The sequence below is a fragment of the Clarias gariepinus genome, chromosome 10 (genome assembly GCF_024256425.1).
Source record: "Clarias gariepinus isolate MV-2021 ecotype Netherlands chromosome 10, CGAR_prim_01v2, whole genome shotgun sequence".
Lineage (NCBI taxonomy): Eukaryota > Metazoa > Chordata > Actinopteri > Siluriformes > Clariidae > Clarias > Clarias gariepinus.
In genome coordinates this window covers 32,473,119-32,500,503 of record NC_071109.1, presented here as the reverse complement: position 1 = coordinate 32,500,503, position 27,385 = coordinate 32,473,119, and the positions used below count along the sequence as shown (strand labels likewise).

At 40.6% G+C, this 27,385-nt stretch overlaps 2 protein-coding genes across 2 annotated transcripts; both read right to left on the bottom strand.

Moving 5' to 3' along the window:
- Nucleotides 1-2,490: 2,490 nt before the first annotated feature.
- cav1 (caveolin 1) lies at nt 2,491-13,338 on the bottom strand. Its single transcript, XM_053506323.1, has 3 exons — nt 13,215-13,338; nt 12,280-12,447; nt 2,491-5,022 (listed from the first exon to the last, which is right to left on the bottom strand). The coding sequence occupies exons 1-3, from the start codon at nt 13,245-13,247 to the stop codon at nt 4,681-4,683; spliced, it is 543 nt and encodes a 180-aa protein (XP_053362298.1). The 5' UTR covers nt 13,248-13,338; the 3' UTR covers nt 2,491-4,680.
- A 6,418-nt stretch (nt 13,339-19,756) lies between these two features.
- Nucleotides 19,757-26,274, bottom strand: cav2 (caveolin 2). Its single transcript, XM_053505320.1, has 3 exons — nt 26,006-26,274; nt 24,092-24,279; nt 19,757-21,197 (listed from the first exon to the last, which is right to left on the bottom strand). The coding sequence occupies exons 1-3, from the start codon at nt 26,156-26,158 to the stop codon at nt 21,038-21,040; spliced, it is 501 nt and encodes a 166-aa protein (XP_053361295.1). The 5' UTR covers nt 26,159-26,274; the 3' UTR covers nt 19,757-21,037.
- Between the last annotated feature and the right edge of the window lie 1,111 nt (nt 26,275-27,385).

The following is a 27,385-nucleotide window of genomic DNA, read 5'->3' as shown; positions in this document are numbered from 1 at the left end:
CATTCTCAGTGCCTGATGAGTTTCCTCTGGGGAATCCGGTTTCCTTTAACAGTCCAAAAACTTGCATCGTAGGCTAATTTACTGTTTCCAAAATCCCCATTTGTGTGTGTGTGTGTGTGTTGGCGCACCATCCAGTACACCTTCTTCTTGTGTCCTGTTTCCTAGGAGGGTCAGGTCATCATTAAAAAAAATACAATGAAATGCTCTCTGGAGATCGACCAGAAGGGGGAGACATCGCCTAATGCACCTAAACTGAAACATGCACCTAAATCCAGTGTTAGATAAAAATAAGCAGCGTTGTTGCTAATCACTCATGCACTCATCGTCTGTACCGCTTCGTCCTGTGTACCGGGTGTACACCTTCCCAGGAGACCTAGGGTACAAGGGTACACCCTGTAAGGGCTGCCGATCCATCCCAGATACACACTGATTCACACACTCCCGGCAATTTGGCCTAATCTGCCTGTCTGTGGACTGTGGGTGGAAACCCGGAGGAAACCCACCGAAACGGGGAGAACATGCAAACCCCATGCACAAAGACCCGAAAGGGGAATTGAACCCCAGACCACCAAAATTAATTTACTGTCTATATTGCATTTACATATTCAAACTGCACTTTGTTAACTGCACAATGCTCTTCTGATGCGTGCATGTCCTGTGCAATGATAATAAACATCTAGCTATTTGTAATCTATCTGTCCGTCTGTGCATTGAAGTATGCTTGAAGTGATTATTACCTAAACCTAGTATAGAGTCTTGCAAATCATTTTCCCCCCCAGCAAGAAGAGACTTTAAACAGCGCAAATGAATGAAAGTATTTACATCCTACACTGAGAAATGCATTGCACTAATGCACTAAAGTGTAATAGTTCATGCTGCTGGAAAACGTTTAGTGAACTTTATGACCCAGCACATACTGTGTAACCTCCGTGTTCAGCGGTGGAGCTTATTAGCCTCGCTCTTACTGTAGCACGCAAGTCTTGCATGGCTTATTACGTCTGACCTTAAAATTTTAAAACTGTGGCGGTGAAGTCTGACTCAAACAATCCACTCCCATCGCCATCTTAAATAGTATTAATGACCTTGGCGTCGACGTCGTCGAGGTGGTCTTGCGAAAGCTCCCTTTTTTGGAATCCAGGGAGTGAATAAACAGCAAGGTTAATGAACGAGGGCTGGATGTGATCGAGCGAGCGGGTTTAGCTGCTTATTACACTCGGACTCTCTGCTCTTTAAACCCCGTCGAGCTGACGTTCAGACAAACCTGGCATGACTCAAAAGGCCCGTGCCATTTTCTCAGAGATTAGACAGCGGGCTTCCTCACGAGAGCGGGACTTAGATCTCATCATGTAAAGTTAGAAAGCATTAAACCATATCAGACACAGAGAGCGGCTTTAAAGTCCTAACCTGACTTTACGTTTTTTTTTTTTTTAACTCTATATCGTTTTTACGTCCTTGTTGTTTGCTGTGTTGTTATATTATTCCATGTACATTTAAAATCTTCTGCTGAATCTGCATGAAAGTGCTCTGGTACACTGTTTAAAAAAAAATACAATTTGATTCGAACCATTTAAACCAAGTGTTTCCTGATTCTTATTATTTATTTTTATTTTTTAGCAATTTTGTCCATTTAAAAAAATTAAAGAAAGGTTTTGTCTGTACATTGAACTTGTACTGAACTCGCTCTTTCAATAATATCTTAACATTTCTTACTATAGAGGACCTGAAACCGGCCTCAGGAAATCTTCTGCCACTGTGAGGTTGTGTCGCAGCATCACACAAAACTGTCTAGACAGAATTTACTGAGACTTCTGCAGTCCTTAGATCTCTGTCTGAAGTTTAATCTGCACCATCAGTGAAATTACAATGTTGAGTAAAAGTGATGTTATGAACAGTTATGTGTGGGATTTAATAATCTACTGTAAAATAATCTACTAATGCGCTCCTGTCTCAATGTAAACACAGAGAGTTTTGCTGTACAGAGAGACACACAGACATGTACGTGGGCTTCAACCTTAAATAATAATAATAATAATAATAATAATAATATCACTGGTTACATTAAAGATCAGCTGATTATTTTTAGCTTTAACCTTTAAAATGTTTAAAAAAAAGTCCTTAACCACCAATGACAGTTCAAGATTCATTAAACGTTCAATCATTATAGATTTATTGTATATTAAAAACATATTCATATACTTTCACTTGTTTATTACCCATTTGTTACCTCTAGTTCACCCTAGATTTCATGCTAATCCACCAACAACCTATCACGCTCATCATCTCGCAGCTAGCCGCTAGTCTGGGACTCCAGTGTCTCCATAACTACTACCTCAATGCAATACTCACTAATGGCATCGCAAAAATATAATAATTGAGAAAAGACACCAATGAGCATTAGACTCATCACTAAACACCTGTAAATAATGAACATATTAAAGGTGGGAGTTTTTCTGTAATTGTGTTAAATGATAGACAACAAAATGTACCATGTTTTCATTTGATTGTTTTTTTAATGTGCACGGCGTGATGTTTACAATAAAAAGCAGGGAAGGAATGTAAAAAAAAAATAAAAATGATGCATCTCTCGTATTCCAAGAGACGCATTTCATCACACATTTTCCCATCTTCAGAGACAGCAGGTAGACAGCAAGGCGACCGAGTCGAAACTAATCAACCCCCAAAAAAATAAAAAGAAATTGAGCTTGATGGAGGAAAAAAAAAGATGTAGCGCCCCGGTTTCATCAGGAGTCCACAGGGCTGAAAGATCGCAGCTTGTTGTCAGTCTTTGCCAGTGTGTGAGTCCGACAGTGAACAGAATCGAAAAACAACCAGAAAAGATAAAATGTTTTCTTTTTTTTCTTTCACAAACATACACATGATGTCCTGATGCATTGCAACGCACCTCAGCTGATTCGATAGATTAATGAACAAGAGTAAGGGCTGAAAAAAAAAAAAAAAGTACTTCATGTTCATATAGTGGACGTTTTGCAAAAGCAGTGCCTTCATGCTAAAAGCTCAGCGCTCAGACGCTAAAATGCTTCTTAGGTTTTTAGTTAAGCGTACAAGCTGTCGTTGTGTAAAAAAAAAAAAAAAGAGCTGGTTAAAGGATTGCGCGCGGCAGTGTGAAAGCAGGTACAGTCTCTGGTATTAGCTTATGCCGACCGTTTCACTAAAGTCAGCTCGTTTTTGCCTCGTGTTTAGGCCGCGGTACAGCAATGGCAGCATGCAGTGTCATGGGCAGTCTCGAAAATCAGCAGGAACACGCCCAATTTATCATTTTTATTACAAAGAAAATTCTTACAAAATAAACAAGAAGTCTACGGAGCCCTGGAGAGGTCACGGGAAAAATATTTAAAAAAGGTATAAGATGGACATGGTCTGAAATTCCTGTACATTATTTTATTTCCGCTGTTTAAATTGGTGTATTAATAAATCCAATGGATGTCGTCATCTGTTTATTTCTTTAATAAAGGTTAAAAAAAGTTAAGCATTGCACCCATTTACTTCATGCATACTCTTGTTTGGTTTCTATGACTGGCATTCAAGAGGCGTTCAAGTCAAAGCGGGACTTTTGATTGTGCAAAATAACAGAACACAGTTATAAGAGTAAAAACTCCCTTAATGTCTCTTTTCCTCTTGGACACCATCGAGGAAAAATGTTTTTTTTTTTTTTAATAGCTATGATCAGATGGCCTGCTCATAACTGTATTCTGTTATTCTGCACGATCAAGTGCCGCTGGGTAAAGTCCCACTTTGACTTGAACGGCCCTAGTAAAATCCGAAACATAGCGCGAGCATATGCCATGTCATAGTTTTGCAACGAAAAACAAAAATGTTGTAAAATGTGGGCGAATCGTTATGAGTAAAAGAACTAAAAATACAAAAACTGTGATTTCTATTTAGTTTATAAAGTCATTTATTTGATGGACAAATGTTATGATTAAATAAAAGAAATGTAAAGTATTTTGGTGTTTGTCACAGTTTTAACGCATTTTATAAGAAAGCTTTATTTCCTTTTAAAATCTGTTCCATTAAAAGCTATAAAGCTTAATTGCTTACTATGAAAATATTAAAGTTATGTCCAGATTAACGTTTCATCCTTTAAGCGTTGGAGTGTGTTTATAAAGAGGTAAGTGTATGAGATTTCTTCTTCTTTTTTTTTTCCGAGCGTCTCCATGTACAGTAACAACACTTTTTCCTGGCCCCGGGTCCATGCTAGTGACTCTCCAGGTGGAAAAGGGAAACTTTCTAGACTGTAGTGAATTTCCACAAAGAATTATAAAAAACAAACAAGAAAAAAAAAAATAACGGTTAGATGTTAAAAGTTTAATTAAGACTCAAAAACTAAAAAACAAAAAAACGATGGATGAAATAAATGTCAATCTCAAGCAGGAAAAAAAGAGGGACAAAAACACATACTACAGATTCACAGCCTCGTCTCAGGAGGAACGCAAGGGTAATCTGCTGCTTTTCTCTTTTTGTTTTTTAGTGATAAACGTTGACGAATTGCAAAATAATAAAATCCCTAATAATATTTCATAGATCCATATTGAAGCCCAGAATGGAGAGAGGAAAATCATAAATCTGAGACATCTCACGCCAAATCTGAGACTCCAAAACCCACCATCCCACCCACCCACACCCCCACCCCCACCCCCTCTTCCTTCACTTCCTGTGCTCCTACACCACCTTGGTGCTGGTGATGCGGACGTTGCTGAAGCACTTCCCCATGGCTTCGAAGAACGGGTCGCAGAAGGTGTGGACGCAGATAGAGTAGACCTGGCCGATGCAGTGAATCTCGATCAGATAGCTCTTCACGCACGGCACCACGGCCCAGATGTGCAGGAAGGACAGGATGGCGAAGAAGATGCCCCAGATCAGCGACAGCGGGATGCCCACCAGCGCCGTCAGCAGCCGGTAGAACCAGTACTTGCTGACCGTGAAGGTGGTGAAGCTGGCTTTCCAAACACCGTCGAAGCTGTAGGTGCCTGCTGGCTCGGCGATCACGTCCTCAAAGTCCACCTGCACGGAGACCAAAGTTAGACTGAAGTCACGGAACAGCCATGAAAAAACATTAAGCCATGAAGCCAGAAGAAATTCAGCCAGAAACTCTCTAGAAATTGTTTGGCTTATGGGTGATATGATTTTTCAGGTGTTGCTAAGGTGTTGTTAGGCAGTGGTTATTGCATCCCGAACCGTTAGGGTGTTAGGTTGCTAAGTTGCTGCTATGGGGTTGCTAACATGTTTGGTATGTGATTGTGATGATTGCTATGGGGTTGGTATGGTATTAGTAAGTGGTTACTATTGTATTCTAGCTGTTTGCTAATGTTTTACTACAGTATGTGGTTGTTATGGTATTCCGGATGGTTGCTTGAATGTTACTTGTTGGTTGCTATAGAGTCGCTAGGGGGTTGCTAGCATGTTTATTACATTATTATGTTGGTTGTTATGGGGTTGCCATGGTATAATTAAGAGGCTGCTATGTATTCCAGCTGTTTGATAAGGTTTAACCATATGGTTGCTATGGTATTCCAGATATTTGCTAGAATGTTACTTGTTGGCTGCTGTAGGGTTGCTAGGTGGTTGCTATAGGGTTGCTAGGTGGTTGCTATGGGGTCCCTAGTTGGTGTAGCGTTCTCAGAGTATTACTAAGTGGTTGCTATTGTATACCCGCTGTTTGGTTGTTATGTTATTTCAGATGGCTGCTAGAATGCTACTTGTTGGTTGCTATCGGGCTGCTTGCTGGTTGTTATAGGGTTGCTAGGTGGGTGTTATAGGGTTGCTAGGTGGTTGCTAGGTGGTTGCTAGGTGGTTGCTAGGTGGTTGCTAGAGGGTTGCTAGGTGGTTGCTATAGTGTTGCAATGGTATTATTAAGGGGCTGTTATGTTTTCCAGCTGTTTGATACAGTTTTACAATGTGGTTGCCATGGTATTCCAGATATTTGCTAGAATGTTACTTGGTGGCTGCTATAGAGTTGCTAGGTGTTTGCTGGGTGGTTGCTATAGAGTTGCTAGGTGGTGGCTATAGGGTTGCTAGGTGGTTGCTATGTGGTCCCTAGGTGGATGCTAAATGGCTGCTATGAGTCTGCTGCATGTTTGGTATGTGATTGTGATGGTTGCTGTAGGGTTGCCAGAGTATTACTAAGTGGTTGCAATTGTATTCCTGCTGTTTGGTTGTTATGGTATTCCAGATGGTTGCTAGAATGTTACTTGTTGGTTGCTATAAGGTTGCTAGGTGGTTGTAATAGGGTTGCTAGGTGGTTGTTAGAGGGTTGCTAGGTGGTTACTATAAGGTTGCTAGGTGGTTGCTATGGGTTTACTGTCCAAGTGGACGCGAATTGGTTGCTTTGGGATTGCTTTTTAAATTATAGGTAGATTTTGCTAGCTGGTTGCTATGGTATTTGGAACGGTTGCCAGGGTGTTACTATATAGTTTCTATTGTATCCTAAGCGGTTGCTTGGGAGTTACTATCTGGTTGCTATGGCAGTCCAAGTGTTTGCTAGGGTGTTAATCATTAGATACTACATGGTTGTTGATTCACTGATAGTATGTTCCTGGGTGGTTACTATGGTATCCAGGGTATGTCACTGCATGTGGTTACAGTAATTTTGCTAGGTGACGTCTGATCATCTAAAGGAAAGAGCAGTGAAACACTGAAACATTTCTTATCTACGCATTAAAAACTATTTTAATTATTATGAGGTAACTGTAAAACCATTCTTTTACAAAAATAAGCACACTAATCATAAAATCTATGAGTGTGCCACAATTTTGGGAGAAATGTCAAACCACTGCGGATATTTTGATCTTTTCCAAAAATCTATCAGCATGCCATAAAAAAAAGTTTAAATTCTTTAAGCTTCTCAATGTACATCATAGAGAGATACTCCGTTATCAATATCACCCCATGGTACGAGGTGCTTCCAGTACACCGCCCACGTCTACTCCACATTCCTCAGAGACAGCTCCGTTACATGATGCAGTGTTCTCGTGAGATTATTTAACCCGCACTCACACACACGGCGCTCTCTATCAGACCGCACTTCATAAATCACGCCCAGACTTCAACCGAGAGCAGGGGTTTACCGTAGGACGTTAGCGCTAACCCAAACACACCTTAAAATCGTCTGCCGATCTGTGAACGCACCTGCTTCACTTCTGTACTTGGAGCAGTGAAATAAAAATCACACACATTTACAAATAGGCCTGAATTATGGTTTATATCACAGGTGTGTGTGTTTAACTAACGTCTGGAAAATGGAGCTTTTCCATCCATGTTCAGAGTTACAATAAAATCCCTAAAACACCCAAAATGAAAGATCATAAGATGTGAAATCCTCTGAAACCACAGCGGCTGCACTCCATCCTCTGTACAGCCGAGGAATTCAATCTGCCTTCAAACATCTGCTCGCTCATTCATCAGTCTAACAAACTGCAATGCGCTTCCCAAACTACGAGTATCGAGCAACCTGGAACGATTAAGCACTAAAAGCTTTCTATAAGCTCTGAATATATTCTGTATGTAAATACCAGATGATGATTAACATTCAGTTCTTCTGGATGCATTTATTCGCCTCCAAGACAATGAGCGCATTGAGACTCCTGATCCCGACCCCTGATTAACCAAAAGGCTACTTTAACAAATGTTTGTATGTTTTATGTATTAAAATCTTACTTAAAAAAAAGTGATGAGTCAAAATTACACTTTGGGGAAGCCAGAAAAGGGCCAAACTTAAAATGTAAAAATAAATCATTATATGACTATTAATTTGTTTTAACGTCATGTCTCGTACAAAGTAATAATCAGGCTGTTTCCTGTTGATCTTCTGCTCCACACGTGAGGTCAAGTCAAGTCAAGTCAATTAATGTCATTTCAACCATATAGAGTTCAGTACACAGAGAAACTAAACAACGTTCCTCCAGGATAAAGGTGCTACCTACAGTACATACAACATACTTAACAAATTAATAAATACGTTTAGTCCAGTAGATCCAGTAGGAGGCGACAATGCACCAACTCGTGTAAACCCCAGGAAGGAGAAGCAGAAATGTTCTTGTAAAACACGAGTATTTGCAGAAGATGAAAGTGGTTTGTATTTCCTGCAAAAACCTGTTTCATTCTAATGTACCTCGTCACAATTTTAAACCATTTAACAGTTGGATTACATCATTTTACATGTGAACCGATTCAGCTGAACATTACAGCTTCACCTCCGATGGTTAGAACGCGCTGACACTGGAGACTCATTCCACGCAACGTATCAATAGTGACCAATACGTCTATATAAAGCTGTAATTTGCAGCTGCGCTACTGTCCAAGCTGCGTGTATGGAAAGTGGGTCGACACCCTTTTGACCAATCTTTGACCTTTTTATACTCGTACTTGAGTACGGGATCTACAGTATAGCTTTATTTATGGCTCCCAGTTATTTAAGGAGATCACTTTACACGATTTATTTATTTATTTTTTCTTAAGAGTCTTCTTATCCACCCAGCACATCCAGTGCAGCATTTTAGCATCATGACAGTGCAGCTCTGATAAACTTGAGCGTGATCTCACTTCACTCGCCGATAACCAAAGAAAGCGTTGTTGTGTGCTCTGCTGTCGGCGTTGGTCAGCTGGATCCCCTTAGCCGTCTTTGATGCGTGGAGGACGTGATGAAGTGTGTTAGGGCAGTTGATAAGTGGGACGTAAGAGCCTCGGTCCTCCCGCCCTGGTCTGGGTAAACACTGTGAACTAACTAGATGGAGTCTCTGGAGGAATCGGGTTCCAGTATGCTATTAAAAGCATGCTGTTTTTTTTTTGTTTGTTTTGTTTTTTATGAGGGGAAAAAACAGTTTGGTTCCAAGACAAAGCTGCTTTTGCATTTTCAGAGGAGCTCTGATGTGGATGGTGGATTCGGCTCGAGGACGATGGGGAAGAGTGCCAGCTGCCTGCCTGGAGGAACACCCTATGCGTGTGTGTGTGTGTGTGTGTGTGTGTGTGTGTAAAAGAGGATGATGGAAATGTAGATGGGAATTCCCTGCTTTCATCCCATACGCAAGACCACAAAATAATACGCCCACTTCTGTGTCTCCTGTCACACGGCCAGTGAGAAATGGAAAAGCTTAAAGCAGAAAGAGAAAAAAAAAAGAAAAAAAACAAATGTCTGAAGCTCGTCTTGTGGATCCAATTTGCAGACGAATCATAAACGCTTTTGTATTGCGGATCTCTTTAGGGGGAGAGTGACTCACGCTCATGCATCTCGGATTTAATAGCTGCTTTTTATCCCTTTACAAAAAAAAAATTTCTCAGTAGAAAGAAACCCACTCTGTACTCACTATGACACTTAACATGGACACGTCGGACAACCCCACAATCACCCCCCCCACGCTCTCTCCCTCTCGGCATGACTCCACACCCTGGAAAAATTCTGTCCTAAGAATGTTAGGAGTGAAAACCCTTTTTCAATAACAGGAAGTGTGAAATATTTCCTCTGTTCCAGCCGAGACCTGGAGCCATTGATTGCCCTGCGGACTTTCTGACAGCTCGTCTCCGTACGTGCGAGTCAGGATGGCGCAGAAGCCAGGAGGATGGTGTTTAGGCAGAGGAACATTTTGACACGGTCTTGTGTGCAGCAGGTTCATGCCAAAGCGTTTCGGTGCTAATTGTCCCAGTGGCCGTGTGCCGCAGCCTCTCAGGCCTGGAACTGAATTTCACTTCTGCCGGTGAGTTCGTTTAACGGCAAATGCGTTCGATTTTTTCGAACTTGACAACGATCTGAATTCAGCGTTGTCATGGCGATGCAGAAAAATATCTAACATGAAGCTTTCGGTCGCTTCGCGTTACGTCATCGGGACGAAAATGAGTGTTCCTGTTTCTGAAAGGAAATCTGTTTTGACTCCAGTACCATTTTGGAAACAAACTTCTCACCACTTCTCCATATTTTCCTCTCTTGGCTTCTAAATAACAGCCTTCTTTTTTTTCCTTCTAACTTTTCAAGCCTTCTGCTTCCTCACTGCCAAGATTGCTCTCTCTCTCTCTCTCTCTCTCTCTCTATCTGGCCAAGAATTATTCACCACTGGCTTCTCCCTATATGGTATTTTTAAAAAGGATCCCACAACACGGCCATGTCTCAGTCCATCATCATCTGCTATTTGGTGCATGGAACAGATGTAATCCAATCTGAATATTCAAAACGAACAGATAATGTGTCTAAATAAGTTTGGTATGAATACAAAGCATGTCAGAAGGGTGCAAATGGGATTCCGTGGGAATTAGTTTCATTTTTTTTTAATGGAAATGAAAGTTTAGTACAGCGTTCGATTATTCGTCCTCAGTAACCGCCTGCTCAGCGTCATGCTGGTTTGAAACAAAAAATTTTGAAACAGTCAGAACAGAAATGTAATAGCTGCGCAGAGCCTAAAACATATTTTCTTTTGTAGTTTGTTCACTTGTTTTGGAAAATACAAAATTCAGTCAAATCAACTACAGAAATAGACAAATGTCCATGCAAAGTACTTAAACCATGGGAACAAATTGTAACCCGTGTGCACTATTAATCCAAAATATGGGGAAAGAATTCTAGCTCATGCAAGAAAAAAAAGCACTCATCGTGATAAAACACGGAAAACGTCATCGATACAGTATGTGTGTTTTTTCAAACAAACAAAAAGAATAACTGCTCGAATGCGCTGAAACTGGAGTGATGTAGCTGAGGCTGAGGAACTGTCATGGCTGACTTGCGATTTATCTCGGATTGCCCAGTGTTTCATGGGTACAGTGGTAGGACTGAAGTGTAATTTTTTGTTCAAATAAATAAATAAATAAATAAATAAAAATCTGATTTAGGCCACGCCCAGTCATGTAAAAATAACTGAAATATCCGAAATTCTCACATAGGGGCGTGACCGCTGTTTGGTTGTGATACAATAATCAGGAAGAAATCGACATCTACATTGTGTTTAATTCCTAAATCAATAATTCACCAAATTGTGAGGCTTTTTATGTTAATATTACTCAACAGTACTCAATTTTATCACTTTTATCGCACAGAGTAAATGCTATTACTAATAAACAGGCCAAGCTGTATGTGATATAAGCCCCACCCCTGAGTGAGGAAAAAAGAGCCAATCATAGGGTTTTGGGCCAAATCCTTAACATAAACACTGATGCATGCACACACAATCAAAACCTACAGTATGATATGATCCAACATTATGGTATCTTGTCTCTTCTTTTATTTAAGTAAATATGCTTTTATACGACTGGAAACGACTGACCCGGAGCGACTCCAACCAAGATGGCTGCCAAGTGGAGCGGCTTCACCGGGAATAGGGAAAGTCTTTCTCCAAATCCTCTTATGGTAAAAATTTACATATAGTACAATTCAAAATGAAATAATGAATAATTAAACGACTACAAACAAATAAATCGTGCTGTAAAGTTACTGTAGGTATCTGCAAGAGTGCCTCCTGGTGGCCATGCTAGGTCACAGGCTAGCTAAGCAAAGTCTGCTCTTGATTTACAGTAAGCACCGATATACAGTAGATAGATATGTCTGGTCTATTCATATAATCTACACTTCAGAAAGGAAGGAAATGCTATATTTCATATTTTATGCCACTAGACTGAGTCGTCGAAAGCTGTGTTTAGTAATAACAGAATGAGAGAACACGGATATTTTGCAAAAATAATAAGCTATTTAATAGTATTTAACACTTACAAAAAAAAAACCTTTTGAAACAACGAAACAACACAAAAAAATATGCAAAATGCCATTCTGGTTTTTCGTCTTTCCGTTGGAAAACGTTACATAATATTACATCTATATCCAGAGTGTTATTTGAGGAAGGTTTAACTAGCAGAAAAGGCACTTGGCTTGTCAAACCCAAACCACACCTCTCAGTGTCATTCCAACAATGATGGTGCAAGGCTGCGTCCCAAACCACACAGGCTTCTGAAATAGTTATATCAGTGACACGTTATTGCAGGCTATGAAGCGTGATTTGCCAATGCTTGGGATCCTCCACTGAAATGGTGCACTGTATATGATTTAGATTTTTTGCTGATTGACTCCAGTAACATAAAAAAAAAATTATAATCACATGCTTTTCTCACTGAATGAGCCATAATTTTCCCAGGACACTGATTTCATCCTCTCAGGACAGATCCTAGCAGATCTGATCTGTCCAGCCTTTATCTTCTACACTTTTTTTCCACTTTTTGTTACAAAACCATCAACCTTAAACATGCACTTGCTTGTGGAAAGACAGGATATGAAAAAAAAAGAGGTCTCACCTTAACCACATGGTCGTTTAAGTGCTTCGGGTCCCGGTTGACCAGGTCTATCTCCTTGGTGTGCACGTCCTGCAAGGTCTTCTCTTGCATGCTGTCGCTGTCCATGTCTTTATTGTTCGGCTTGTAGATGTTCCCCTGTTTCCTGATGAATGGCGTGTGAGCGTATTCCTACACGGGTGCCAAGGAGGAGACAGCAGAGATTCAGAACGAACGAGGGGGAAAAAGTGCAAACGGGGCTGGGAGAGCAAGCAGGGAGCACCTCGGCACATTCCCCTGGCATGGGATGGTTTTAAATGAGGGGAGAAGTACAGCACCACACCACACCACACCCCTCTCTCTCTCTCTCTCTCTCTCTCACACACACACACACATACACACTCTCTAGTAGAAACTGTAGTTCCACCACAAGGGGTCATCACCAAACACCACTCCAAGAAGAAATACCTTCTACACCAGACTAAACCTGTTGCATTTCACTTGATAAGTATGAGAATGGGAAGTGTTTTTGCAATAGCTGGAACCATATCACCCCTAGCAGGGACACAGGGTTGCACGCGCACTCGGTGTTGCATGGACGTCTCCTTTACGCACGGACCAGCGCACGAGACCGAGGCTGTCTACATGATAAATAACGATGGCATGCAAATGATACTTTGACATCAAAGCACCTGGTGTGTAAAAAACAAGAACAAACAAAAAAAAAGTTTGTCAGAGAAAGAGAGACAGGTGATAGCCTCGTGTCACGCGCCATAACGCACAGGGTTTGCGCACGGGACGGAAAAAGCGAGCCAACACCGGGGCCAGGTGTAAATCCACCGCGTTCACACCGTCCAGGGAGGAGCTTCAGAGCACAGGGAAACACACAGAGAGAGAGAGAGAGAGAGAGACGAAAAAAACAGAGTTATAAGGAATAATCTTCTCCTTTGCAGCCTTACCTCGGTGTCTCCGTCTTTAGGACCGCCGGTCATGCTGCCTGCGCGCAGGAGTGTGTGTGTGTGTGTGTGTGTGTGGGTGTGTACGTGAGAGAGAGAGAGAGAGAGAGAGAGAGAGAGAAAGTCAGTGTGTGTGTGTGTGTGTGTGTGTGAGAGAGAGATACAGTGACTTTACAGATGAAGCGCTGTGGGAGGCGACGGCACGGTGCGCGCGCGCTCTCTCTCTCTCTCACACACACACACACACTGACACACACACTGACACTAAAGGTAGTAAAAAAAACTAGAGGTGATTTGGATATCCACCTGATTGTTGAAACAGGTATATCACGTGACCATGTAGCATTAGAGGTATAGTGTAATGTGTGTGTGTGTGTGTGTGTGTGTGTCCATGGGTGTAGCTAAGGGGTGGCGACCCCAAGATTCTGGTATTTATTCATGCATTCAGGAGGCTTACTCATTCCAGCTAATGGCACACCAAGGATCCATCCGTCCATCCATCCATCCATCCATCCGTCCATCCATCCGTCCATCCATCCATCCATCCATCCATCCGTCCGTCCATCCATCCGTCCATCCGTCCATCCATCCATCCGTCCATCCGTCCGTCCATCCATCCATCCGTCCATCCAGGAACCTCTGTAGTTCAACCAGGAACCGTGGAGGCCAATAGACACCGTTGTATTTATTCCCATTTTACGACCTCTGGTTTGTAGGACCTCAGAACACTCACACACACTACGGGCAATTTGTAAATGGCAATTAGCTTAATCTGCATGTCTTCGGACTGTGGGAGGAAACCGGAGAACCTGGAGGAAACCACATGCAAACTCCACACACACACACACAGACAGAGGATCCTGGAGGTGCGAGGCGACAGTGCTAATCACTAAGCCAGCGTGCGTCCACACCTGCGATGAAGTACCAATCCATCGTCGCACCTGAAACCTGATAATCTTCTCAGCTCTTCTCACAATCCCCTGGGCGGCTCCAGAAGGTCAGGATGCTCTCCACTGTCCACCTGTCGAAGGAGGCGAGGATGATAAGGAGGAAGGTTTTCTGGAACACCCTGTTCCAACTCCCTGCACTAGGCCAGTTTAAATAATAACAAAACATTCACTACATCCACATCTCTGTGAGCTGGTGAGTTGCATTTATGGCTACAGTAGGTTTTCCACCTGCCATGCGGAAGGCTTGGGTTCAATTCCCGCCCAATTCCCAAACCCCCAGCTATTGGATGCAGTGCCAGTCCCGAGCCCAGATAAAACGAGAGGGTTGCATCAGGAAGGGGATACGGCGTAAAACCCCGTGCCAAAGTTGTGTGCGGTTCATGATGGTGATGTTCCAGTAACAAGTAATGGTTTCTGTAAATGCAGTGGGGTAAATAATTCTATTGATTTTTTCATTTTATTTACCAGATGTACATTTCACTCACTCATCTTCTATACCGCTTTATCCTGTATTCAGGGTCACGGGGACCTGGAGCCTATCACAGGAGGCTTAGGGCACGAGGCAGGGTACACCCTGGACAGGGTGCCAATCCATCGCAGGGCACACACAAACACATACACACAATCATAAACACACTATGGGCAATTTTGGAATGCCAACCTGCATAGGTTTGGTTTAGTCTAACCTGCATATCTGGTCTGTGGGAGGAAACCGGAGTACCCGGAGGAAACCCACCAAGCATGGGGAGAACATGCAAAGGCTGCCCATTTTAATTCAATTCAATTCAATTTTACTTGTATAGTGCTTTCAATAATTATCATTGTTGCAAAGCAGCTTTACACAATCAAAAGAATGGTTTGGGTTTGTATGAGATGTGTTTGTGTATGAATCAAAATGATAAGATAAGGTGGGGGGAAAAAGAGAGAGGGAGAGAGAGAGAAGAGGAACTAGAGATGGCGGTTTCTATGGTCACAGTCGAACATTGTATAATGCATATGTACCTGTATATATACTCAGCAAAAAAAAGAAACTTTTTCAGGACTGTGTATTTCAACAATGATGTTGAAAAAATCCAAATAACTTTACAGATCTTCATTGTAAAGGGTTTAAACAATGTTTTCCATGCATGTTCAATTAACCATAATCAATTAATTAACATGCACCTGTGGAATGGTCGTTAAGGCCTTAACAGCTTACAGAAAGTAGGCATTTAAGGTCACAGTTCTAAAAACGCAGGACACTAAAGAGACTTGTCTCCCGACTGTGAAAAGGGTCCCTGCTCATCTGCGTGAACGTGCATTAGGCATGCTGCAGGGAGGCATGAGGACCGCTGATGTGGCTAGGGCGATAAATCGCCATGACCGCACCGTGAGACGCCTAAGACGGCGCTACAGGGAGACAGGAAGGACAGCAGGAAGTCACACCAGGAACACACAATCCCTCCATCAGTGCTCAGACTGTCCGCAATAGGCAGTCCATGAGGAGGAGATGCACTGCAGTACTTCAAGCAGCTGGTGGCCACCAGATACTGACTGGTACTTTTGATTTTGAGCCTCCCTTCATTCAGGGACACATTGGGAAACATTTTTAGTTTATGTCTTATGGTGTTGACTCTTTTAGTGTTCATACAAATATTTACACATTAAGTTTACTGAAAGTAAAAACAGTTGAAAGTCAGAGGACGTTTCTTTTTTTGCTGAGTATATAATGTGTATGTATGAACATTTTACACTGTAAGAGTTCATTCGAGTTCATCAAACATGTTTGCCATCAGATCAACCCTGCGTGTGTTCACTCACACGTTACTGATACTCGGGACGGTGGAACTGAATGAAGAGTGAGAGATTATTTTTGCACTGATGTACCAACACAGTAAGAGTCAATTCACTGATGAGTTATTTAATAAATTCGACACTAAATTAACCAAGCAATAATTCATTAAAGTAATGGAACACACACTGTACGTGTGACTGTTCATATAATACTTTAATGATTTAAACACTGAGGTGATGGTTTAATAAAAGTGAGAGTACAGAGCACATCATGTGGAAATCATTTCTTTTGATTCTGTAGCTGCTTTGCGACAATAACAAGTGTTAAGAGTGCTATAGAAACACAATTGAATTAAAAAAATTATTTTTTTGCTAAATAAATAAATTAAAACATTGGAAGAAATTGTTTGTTCAATAAATAAATAAAACAAACATGGCAAGAAATGAATTGTTTGTTCAATTGAAAAATAAATCAATTAATAAATAAAACAAATGTGTGAAGATATTAATTGTTTGTTTAATAAATAAACAATTAATGGGAGCAGGTGAATTGTTTGTAAAAAAAAAAAAAGTGGGAAGAGAACGTCTGTAAGAATTGAATTGTAAAAACAATTTTTTTTGTACAGCATGAAGAAAGAAATCCATTTTTTTTTAAAATAAAAACGAAATATAAATTGAAAAGAAAATAATCATTTGAAATATCATGTGGAAACGAATGAATCATTTGTGGAAAACATTGACTCGGGTATGAAAGTCACATGTGCAGAGATAAGAATCATTTGCATTAACAAAACCAAAACATTGAGCACTATTTTAGAGTTTAAAGTCCATACTGTATGTGAAAAACATGTTTAAAAACTTGACATGCCTTTAAACCTACATTCCTTTGAACTTCATGTGTCTTCTCTGTGAACTAAAACCGGATTTTCAATGCATGATATTCAAAAGAATCCTCGTCAAGCTGTCTGCTGCAGATGAACAATAGCTAGAGGACACTGCTGGAGGGGACAGAAAGAAAATCTAGGCAAATTCTTGCTCTGGCGCAAAAGTTCATGCTTCAGCTGCGGGCCAGAAGAGAGGGTGGTTTGGAGCTATGAAACGTTTTACTGCACGGCTCAGGTGGTAGTGTGATGGGGGGGTTCGTGGCCTGCACGGGAGGAACAGGTGAACAAAACACACTCTGGACGTCCTGGATCATACAAAAACTACAATACATTTCTTTTACACATTAATATGTTTGTTTTGTAGACACACGGTGGCTGGTGTGAGCTGTAAGAGCCGGGTGAGGGTTGGCGCTGATCTGAGACGGCATGCAAATTGGAAGACATAAAATAAATAAAAAGAATAAATAAATAAATAAATAAATAAATAAATAATGCTTTTCGTGGGAAAAGGGTGTGTGTGTGTGTGTGTGTGTGTGTGTGTGTGAGAGAGTGTTTCTATAAGAAAGATTGTGTGTCTTGTGATCAAATAAGGCAGAAGAAATTTTAACTAAACTTTATGCATTGTAAAATCCATCACATGCGTACAGATTCAGTGCTGTTGGCCCCCCAAAAAGGCTTAATTACTTAATTTGCCTAAATTACTTATACAAATTACTAATAATTAGTCTTTGATTTATATTTTGGAAAAACGCTGCTGGCTAACAGTCTAATAGATGAATACAAAACAAAAATAATAGCTGATTAGAATAATCTTTTTTTTTTTTTTAAGTCCTGTGACCTCTAGCATGTTGTCGCTTTTACCTCATTAGCTGGGGTTGTGTGCAAAACTTTGTGCACCCTTAGACAAAAACCCATTGTTACAGCACTTTATTGCTTTAAAATGTTTCATGTTTATCAAAGATGAAATAAATAAATAAATAAATAGTGTGTTTGGAATATATTCTTCATGACAATGACATAATTATGGACGATTCGCACCTTCTTTTGCCTATAATGTAAATGACCTTTAATATGTTTTTCTCCATTTACATTACTGTGAACATTTTCTGATCTTGAACGGATATTAATAACCGGATGGCGAGGTGTGAAAACGCAAACACAAAACCATCCGCGGAAACACTTTCAGAAAGAAAATGTATCTGTTAAACAGCATGCTGTCTCCTCGGTAATCCTCCTGAATCGCCTCTGATTAGTGATGGGTCGTTCATAAATGATTCGTTCTTTTCCAACGAGTCTTCAACATGGCTCAGAAGAACGAGTATCTCTGAAAGTGATTCATTCTTTTTCTACTGGGCGCGCATGCACAAAGCATCACAAAACCTCCGTAGGTTATATACAGAAAACGAAAATAAGTAGTTACCTTTAAGTCTTTTGGTCTGAGTCGGACCAGAAGATATGATGGTGAGCTGCTGCTTCTGTTCATTATAATATGTCCTTAGCTGCATTGTAATATTTTTATTACTGGAACTGTAGCCAAGATTTGTGTATGTTGACGTGTTGGGGGTCAGTTTATTAATAATGTAACATTTTATTTTATTTCTAAGCAAAAGAACTAAGTGAAAAAAAAAAGATTTGTTTATTTTGATGAACGCGATACAAAGAACTGAGTCACTAAAATGATTCAAACTTTCCATCACGACCTCTAAAACGTCTGTGTTGTGTTTTGAGCTACAGCGCTAACTAGCTTCTAATGCAAGGCTGAATCCCAAATCCCACTCTACCCCCTGATCAAGTGTTGAACAAAGGATGGTATGCCCTACACAGCGCACCCGCTTTCCATTTAGCGTGAGCGTTAGCTTATTCAGTGTTCCTGTTGCACTAAAATAAAACAATGCTATGGAACATGCTGTGCTTCATGCTTCATAAATAACTATATAATAGCAGTCTATATATTAATAGCTTTTAATGGCTTAGTAACTGTTCCAGGGTCGAATCCCAAATAGCGTTAAATGGAAAGCTAGTGTGCTATGCAGGGGGTACTATCCCTTGTTCCTCAAACCAAGGTGTGCCCTTGATCAGGGGTTAGAGTTGGATTTGAGATTCAGCCTTGTGGTAGAAGCTAGTTAGTTTTGTAGTTCAAAGCACAACATAGATGGTTCAGAAAGATTACAGCGTGAGGAGGAGACGGCGTGTTGTTTAAGATGACATAACGTCACCAGATGTGTTTTTACGCTAAAAGTGTTTCTGTAACTAGTTTTGTATGTGTTTTTACACTGGTATCCGTTTTGCCGTCCAGAAGTGGGTGGGCTCATGGCGGACAGACTTTGTGACATCGGTGGGTTACGACACGGAGTCGCTGATCGGCTCCACCGGGTTGCTATCGTTGGGCCCTTGATCAAGGCCCTTAACCCTATTAGCCCCAGGGGCGTGTATGATCTCTGACCCCAGGTACACTGAGATATGCAAAGAAGGAATTTCACTGTGCAGTACTGTATACGTGACAAATAAAGGCTAAACTAAACTAAAAGTCTATAACATGACTTAAAAATGTGATCCTTCTTTTCCATGTTAAGGAAATGAAAACTCTTTATATGAATATACTGTACATGCATGTAAAATGTGATATAAAAGTACACTTTGAGGAATGAGAGTGATAAACTTAAGTAGTTTTTTTTCATCTTGTTGCTGGTGTGGTACTTTAAAGTTGTACCTTCAACATGATTTTAAAGGTTCAGTGTGCACCTACAGACAGACAAGCTCAGGCTGATTTATAACCTCTACATGCTGCGTTTCACCTCTAACCCCGTCAGTCCCCGTGCTGCCACGCCCCTCAGGCTTAACCAGCCCTTACTCAAGCACGTGACTAATGGGATGGTTTGCAAGAAAATGTTTTTTTCCCCTGCAGTCAGAGAGCTGAGAAAATGAACAACAACAAAAGTATCATGTGAAAAAAAAGAGCTTTTATTTATTGAGCGGAGAGACTCCTGCTCTCTCGCCACGCTCCGGATTGTTGCTACATGACATCATCGGATAGGGTGAAGGAAAAAAACAAAAAGCGCACACCTGAACGCGGCGTGTTCCAGTGCACAAACAATCCGTCCTTTCTTTCTGAGAAAGACACACAGAGTCGTGGGCAGGCGCTATTCCAAGCGCGTATTTGCAAGGCAAATTAACTGGAAAACAAAATGCAATACAGTACTCGTTCAAATAAATCATTACATCTTTTTCTTTCTTTTTTTTCCTTTTGGAATGTCAGGATAGTCATGTGCAATTATCGACTTTTAAAATATCGCAAAACAGTAATATATTTGATTTTGTGTTGTAGTAAACAGGAGGTTGTCCTATTGTGTCTTATTCTGAAACAATGAAAAAGTTTAATTAATTAATCAGTTGATTAATTAATGAATGAATTAATAATAAAGACATTGTCATACTTTTTAATGTTGGAAACATCCAACAAGCAAACAAAAAACAAACAAACAAATAAACAAATATCTAAATCCTGTTTTTTTCGCCACTGGAGACTCCTTCTATAAACGCAACGTAAACAACAAACAAATTCGCTCTTCAACACTGAAATCCATGAAGCGTCTGCCAAACAAGTCACAGTGACTTAGATAGTTATTGCCTTAGTGTTACTATGGCAACGATAAAGTATCATAACCTATGTAGCATGTTAATATGTATTTAAAGTAATAAATACCGATCAGTCTTGTCTGAGAATACGACAGCGCTCTGGTGTAAGAACAGTCTTGTATAAACACTAACGGAGGCAGGAAACAGGAAGTAGTCTGCACTGATTAGCTTTTCCAAAGCATTTCTATATTTCTATACACATGTAAAAGTCTCCTTATATACAGTACAAAAGCTTAAACGCATGGTTATATAAATATATATAGATATATATATATAGCTATATATTTGTTACCAAATGCTTCTGCCCACTAGGAGTCGAAATCTTTGCGGTAAAGAACAAGGCGCATAAGCACGTCGTTATATCGCGCAGACGCTCAGTCGTCTCACCGCACAGAGTCAGGGTGTTTATGGTGTAAGCGTACATTTCATCCCAGGCCAAAACAAACACACACACACACACACCCACACACACACATTTGTGATGAAGCTGAGCATGAAGAGGACTCAGGTGTGACTGATCAGGTCTGGGATCTCCTCCAAGTCCTATAAGAACACATCATAAGAAAAGTATGCAGGTCGGCGCCTAAAGCACTTCGGGTTTGCAGCTCTTGATGTTGACGGCAGACAGACACCTGCTGGCGCTGTGGAACACCGGCCTCAGGAACGTGTCCACCAGACCGGACCAGATCACCTGGCCGCAGGACAGAGTCATCATGCAGCTGTGAATGAGAGGCATCACCGCCCTAAACACACACACACACAAAACACAAAATACATTATAGACAATTATTTATTTATTACCGCTTTACTTTACACACGTCTGCATTATCACAATATATTCCTATGATCTAGAGCAAAATTATTGGCACCCTTAGTAGAAAGGACATTTACATAAACCAGGATTTGTCATAAAATTTCTGGAATGTTGGTGTAAAAGCGATTCAAAGATTAGACGACTAGAAGCACAGTACGGTGATGAGACTCATTAAAACATCTGAACGATTTTAAAAGCGTTTTTTAAAAAAGGCCGTACGTCCATAAATGGCCGTTCCCGTGAACATTCAGAGAGTGGAACGCCTGATCCTTAATAATAAATCGGCGGGTAACTTGTCGCCAATTTGGAAAAAAAGAGACGCATCTGTCAAGAGATGGGAACTGTACACACAATCATTCACCAACACCACTTGCACATTACATGAACTGGGCTGGGAGTTATCGCCACATCCACCGTACTGGCCCCCCAGGAACTCCGTTAATAACCCAAACATGTGAAAATGTAATACTCAAAGACATTTCCACATGTTTGGGCTATTAAAGGAGTTCCTGGGGGGCCAGGGTTTCAGATGTGAAGCAGACAGTCAGATCAGATGGCTCTGCTGTACTGAGAAAATGTTCTACCTTAATGATGTCCAAGCATTATTGAAACACACATACTTATTTTCACTTTATTTTGCAATTAAGTTACGTCTGCTTTCATTTTTTTTTAAAGAAATGTATTGTTCTTATATATTTATTTAATTTGCTTTTTGTTTAATAACAAACTGATTAGAATTTCCTTTCATGCAAACAAACTGTCAACACCAGGAAACTTTTTTCTCTTTGCTTTTAATTTAATGGCAAAATGCTGGAAGCAGTTAAATAATGTTTATAACAACAAAATGTTCACCGTTTCTTAATTATTTTATAAAAAAAATAAAAAGATTTCCTATCACTGACGCTGCTAATAATTTTTAATGCAAACGCATTGTCTTCCTTAGAAAAGACATTTTTTTTTCAGCAAAATGTATTACTGCCTTTGACTAAATAAGAGGTTGTGCAATGTGCATGGAAACATGTCTGTAATAAACACAAACAAGTCAGATAATAAAAGTAAAAATAAATTAATAATCTAAATGACACTCCAGTCTATCATTCAAATGAATGCACATTCATATAGGTATTAAATATTAAAAATATAAAACTACTACTTTAATTAAAATAAATAAATAAAACAAACATTATTTCAGATTCGGGATCTCAATACATTTCAGCTCGAGAATTTCCTCATTAAACGTTTTATTTATTTTTGTATTATAATTCCGCGTTTTCAGAAAGGGTGCCAATAGTTATTGCACTCTTGCCATGACGCAACACAGTTCGGCTCCAGAGCTGCCCTCGTCTCTCTGCACAGCGTTAAATCCATCACACGAACTATAACGCTGTTTGTTTATTATGAGCTCAGACTCGTCTCGCTGCCGTCCCAGTGCAGGTGTTTCCTGCTTCTGTTGCTCATTTTCTGTCTCATGCATTACAGCTGCTGCAGGAACACAGAACTCCATGAAATGCCTTTTGACCAGGATGAGTTTGCTGCAGTGGGTCATTACTGGTTGTCCTAAAGCCTCATGTACATCATTACATCCTCATCAGTCCTCGGATGCCCTTGGATGTGGGCGGAGTCATCCTGAAAGACTCTCAAAATAGAAATGGGATAAAAGTGATCTGATTCAATGGAAACCTTTGTACTGATTCTCTGTGAAATTGAATCAACACTCCAGCATAACCGAGTCTACAGTTTTCTGCACTTTACCCCGAACAGCCCAAGGATTAGTCATCTCCATCATTCTATCCGTATTAGTCATATCCCTCTGTGAAAATCCTGACAAACCCACCTCCTGATCTTATCATCCCTGTTTTTTCTAGAGAAGCTGCTAATTTTGAAGGCCTGTTCCTGCTTCCCACATCTTCCACCCAGACCAGATGAAACTACGAAAGACATCCATTATGGAGAAACAGCGAATCAAACCACAGCACATGAACTCAGGTAACCTCTGCTCGACAATGCCTGTTCATGCAGATTGGAATAGACGACTACATGGCTGATTATATGAGATGGTGGAGGACGTAGTTTATGTGAAAAAGCGGCGTCCAATCAGGAGCCCTCAGGCTTCCATGGATTTTTTAAACCACATCTTGTGGGTAGCAAGTTGTTACGCCTAAAAATCAAATGATTATTTTCATAAGAATGACTTCTGTTGGAGGAACGTTCAGGAATAACACAAACAGACTCCTCTACACACAGTCGCCGTATGTCAGCGCCATATTCCATTTTCTTTTTAAATAACAAATTAAACAGATGCATGTAATGATACTGTGTGTTTAGGTGTGTAACTCTGGGGTCTATCAGGAACAGATCTGTGTGAGTTCCTGTGACACTTTAATAGCACACACGTTGCCCAATTCAGCTACTGGAAACTTTTTCCATAAGGGATAAATACTTATGCACTCAAAATGTTTATGTTTTTTTTAAGTCATTTTGTGAAATAGATCTTATAGGCTTTTATGTTATTTATAACAATATATATGTGTGTGTATACTATGGAGCATTTTGTATAGATTTATCAGACAGAACTCCAAGTAAGTTTCCTAAAATATGTGGAAAAGTTTAGCGTACTTATGCAAGCCACTGGATACAACTAAACCTTTTTTTTTTCCTGATTTCTCTCCATTTCCCCTTTGTGTATTTTCCTTTGCCTAATGCCACTTTTTATCTACATGGCCAGCAGCCAAGGCAAGCACGCTGCCAGGTCCACTGTTTGGAAAAAATGTTCCCAAAATTCAGAAATAACCTTTTAACTAGCCAAAAGTCTCGTCTCATTACCAAATATGTACGCAGCTGAGGATGGCGAAAACCAGGCCGGCCATCAGGGCCATGGGGATCGCGAGCAGCGTCGTCAGGATCCGGTAAAACACGAACTTTATGAGCTCAAAAAGAGCATGGCTGCCGATCCACACCGAGTCCAGGCTGTGCACCGAGCTGGGTTCGGCGATCACGTCCTCAAAGTTTACCTGGAGGGAGAGACCGGGAACAGAGAGGGTATTCAGAGCTCTGTGATGGACGTTCTTCATGAGCGAATGATTAGTCTTAATATGAGGTGGTGTTACCGAAACTTAAAATGGCTGTCTATAGTGGAGTATGATGGCGTTGTGTGTGTACAGATGCAAATAAGTTATGTTTGTATTCACTTTTGTATTATCCTTTTTAAATGTGAAAAAATTCCGCAACATCTCCATTCACATGGCCATTCTGAAGAATTCTGATATTAATGTCTCACTTTTTCACATTCCTTTAGTCCTAGTTGCTCATGCTTATACAAGTTCATAGAAAAATTCAATACTTGACAGTCTTAGTCAGATAAACTTGAGGTGTAAGGTGGTGAGTAAGAGATCACAGAAACACTGATATGCTGTAGACAAGACGTCCTGTATATCTCATCCTGTATTCAGGGTCGTGAGGGGCCTGGAGCCCATCCCAGGAAACTTAAGTCATAAGGCGGGGTACAGTACAATCCAATCCATCGCAGGGCACCGACACATATACAAATTTACACGCTCATTTACACACTATGGGCAATTTGGGAACGCCAATTAAGCTAATCTGCATGTTTTTGGACTATGAGAGAAAACCTGGAGTACCCGGAGGAAACCCACCAAACTCGGGGAGAACATGCACATTCCACACACACACACACAAACCATCAACCCTGGAGGTGCGAGCCTATAGATCTAACCACTAAGACATCATGATGCACCAAGATAAGTACCCGGAAGAAACCCACCAAGCTTTGGGAGAACATTCAAACACCATGCACACAAACCCAATGCGGGAACTGAACCCAGACTCGGGAGGTGCAAGCCAACAGATCCAACCACTAAGCCACTGCATTGTGCCAAGATGTTTATGTTGATTTAATTAAAAACATTTTTTTATAAGCATCTCATGTCCAAACAAATAAATAAATACTACTAAATATATGCTAAATACTGAAACTAAATAATACTACTTAAAACAAAAAGGTAATTATTTCTACAAAATTTTAAGGATTTGTGTATTTGGATAATATAGACAGCAAACATATTGATCAAGTTCTATATAATAAAAGCTTTAGTACACTTTAGAACACTTGGTGTACTCTAATAGCAAAAAGAGGCAATCTTATTTACACTATAACAGATGAGTTGCATTAGAAATGAATAATTCACAGCTTGGAAGCGCGGCGGCTTAGTGGTTAGCACCGCCGCCTTGCACCTCCAGGGTCGAAGGTTCGATTCACGCCTTGGGGCTGTGTTGAGTTTGCATGGGCATCTCCCCATGCTTGGTCGGTTTCCTCCAGGTACTGTGATCCTGTTCGCTCCCACAGTCCAAAGACATGCAGATTTAGAGGTTAATTGATGTTGAATATGAAAAATACAGATAAATGATACAGTGGTAATCACTGTTGTCCTCCACGGTCCCTAGTTGGACTACAGAGGTTCCTGGATGAATGAATGGATTGATGGGTTGGTGCACAGCTTGTCTTTGCAGAAAAAAATAAATAAAAATATATATATGCACTAAACAAGTAGACATTAAATAAAAGTGCATGCTTTCTCTTTGCTTTGTGTTTATTTGTCTTCCACCCAACAGCTTTAGTATCATTTAACTCGTTTGATCACACATGCAAGCTGAAATAGGTTCTAATCCCGTTTATAACACCCGGACCCCCTGAACCCCCTGCATGCATTTTGCTCTCACCTTTACGTGCGCGTTAATGTCTCGCGGGTCCCGGTCCGGTGGCGGCGCGCGCGCTTTCTCTTTCCCTTTTTTGAGAATGGGCTCGATGGTGCTGTGAAACACGTCCTCATCCATAAACACGCAGGTCTCTGCCTTCTCCTTCTCCAGACCCATCTCTCTCTCTCTCTCTCTCTCTCTCTTTATTTATATATATTATTTGTCTTATACAGTAAGTCCAAGAGACGCGGCGCGCGCTCTCCGCTCTGCTCGCGCTCAGCACTCCAAAGTCCCCTGCGCGCGCACGTGTGAAGCGCGGGCACGCGCTATGGTTAACCATGCAGCCTCTTAGTACTGCTGCTGTCCTGCTACTGCTTCAGTCTAAGAGACTTCAAATAGGACCTGTCCTCTTCACAAAGATATTTAAGGGCTTCCTGCGTTCTAAATATATATAAAAAATATAATTAGAACCTGTATAAATATAATAGAACATGCAAACCCCATGCACACAGAGCAGAAGTGTGAATCGGACCCAGAGCCTTGAGGTGCAAGGCGACAGTGCTAACCTCTAAGTCACCATGACACCAACTATATACATTCACACACGGTATATATCTACAAACCCGATTCCAAAAATGTTGGGATACTGTACAAATTGTAAATAAAAACAAAATGCAATCAAGTGGAAGTTTCAAATTTCAATATTTTATTCAGAATAGAATATAGATAAATGTTAAAAGTGAGACATTTTGAAATGTCATGCCAAATATTGGCTCGTTTTGGATGTCATGAGAGCTACACGTTCCAAAAAAGTTGGGACAGGTAGCAATAAGAGGCCGGAAAAGGAAAATGTAATGTACATATAAAAATCAGCTGGAGGACAAATTTGCAACTTTTTAGGTCAATTAGCAACATGATTGGGCATAAAAAGAGCCTCTCAGAGTGGCAGTGTCTCTGAGAAGTCAAGATGGGCAGAAGATCAGCATTTCCCCCAATGCTGCGGCAGAGTTTTGGCGCAATATCAGAAAGGAGTTTCTCAGAGAAAAATATTATCTACAGTGCATAATATCATCCAGAGATTCAGAGAATCCGGAACAATCTCTATGTGTAAGGGTCAGGGATGGAAGACCATACTGGATGCTCGTGACCTTTGGTGATGCCCATGATCTTTATATATATATTGCATTGCATATTACTTGCAAACTCCATGCACTCGGATCCGAGGCTGGAACCCTTGATTACTCAGCCACTGTGCCATCATATTAACCATCAAAATAGGAACAGCCTTTACATCCTTCTGTTGTTTTGGAAATTTACCTACTTGTCAGCATTTTTTGTACAATTTGCAATCATGCACTTAAAAAAACACACACATTTGTTTGAGTGTGAAGGATGTAATAGGGT

Bases quoted from the DNA above. Each gene is read 5' to 3' on its own strand.
- cav1 (XM_053506323.1), bottom strand. From the start codon at position 13,247: ATGACCGGCGGTCCTAAAGACGGAGACACCGAG. The intron at 12,448-13,214 runs GTAAGGCTGCAA...GCACCCGTGTAG, and splicing joins CTAAAGACGGAGACACCGAG to GAATACGCTCACACGCCATT. The intron at 5,023-12,279 runs GTGAGACCTCTT...GTCTCCGTGCAG, and splicing joins TAAACGACCATGTGGTTAAG to GTGGACTTTGAGGACGTGAT.
- cav2 (XM_053505320.1), bottom strand. From the start codon at position 26,158: ATGGGTCTGGAGAAGGAGAAGGCAGAGACCTGCGTGTTTATGGATGAG. The intron at 24,280-26,005 runs GTGAGAGCAAAA...CTCTCCCTCCAG, and splicing joins ACATTAACGCGCACGTAAAG to GTAAACTTTGAGGACGTGAT. The intron at 21,198-24,091 runs GTAATGAGACGA...GTGTGTGTTTAG, and splicing joins CTCAGCTGCGTACATATTTG to GGCGGTGATGCCTCTCATTC.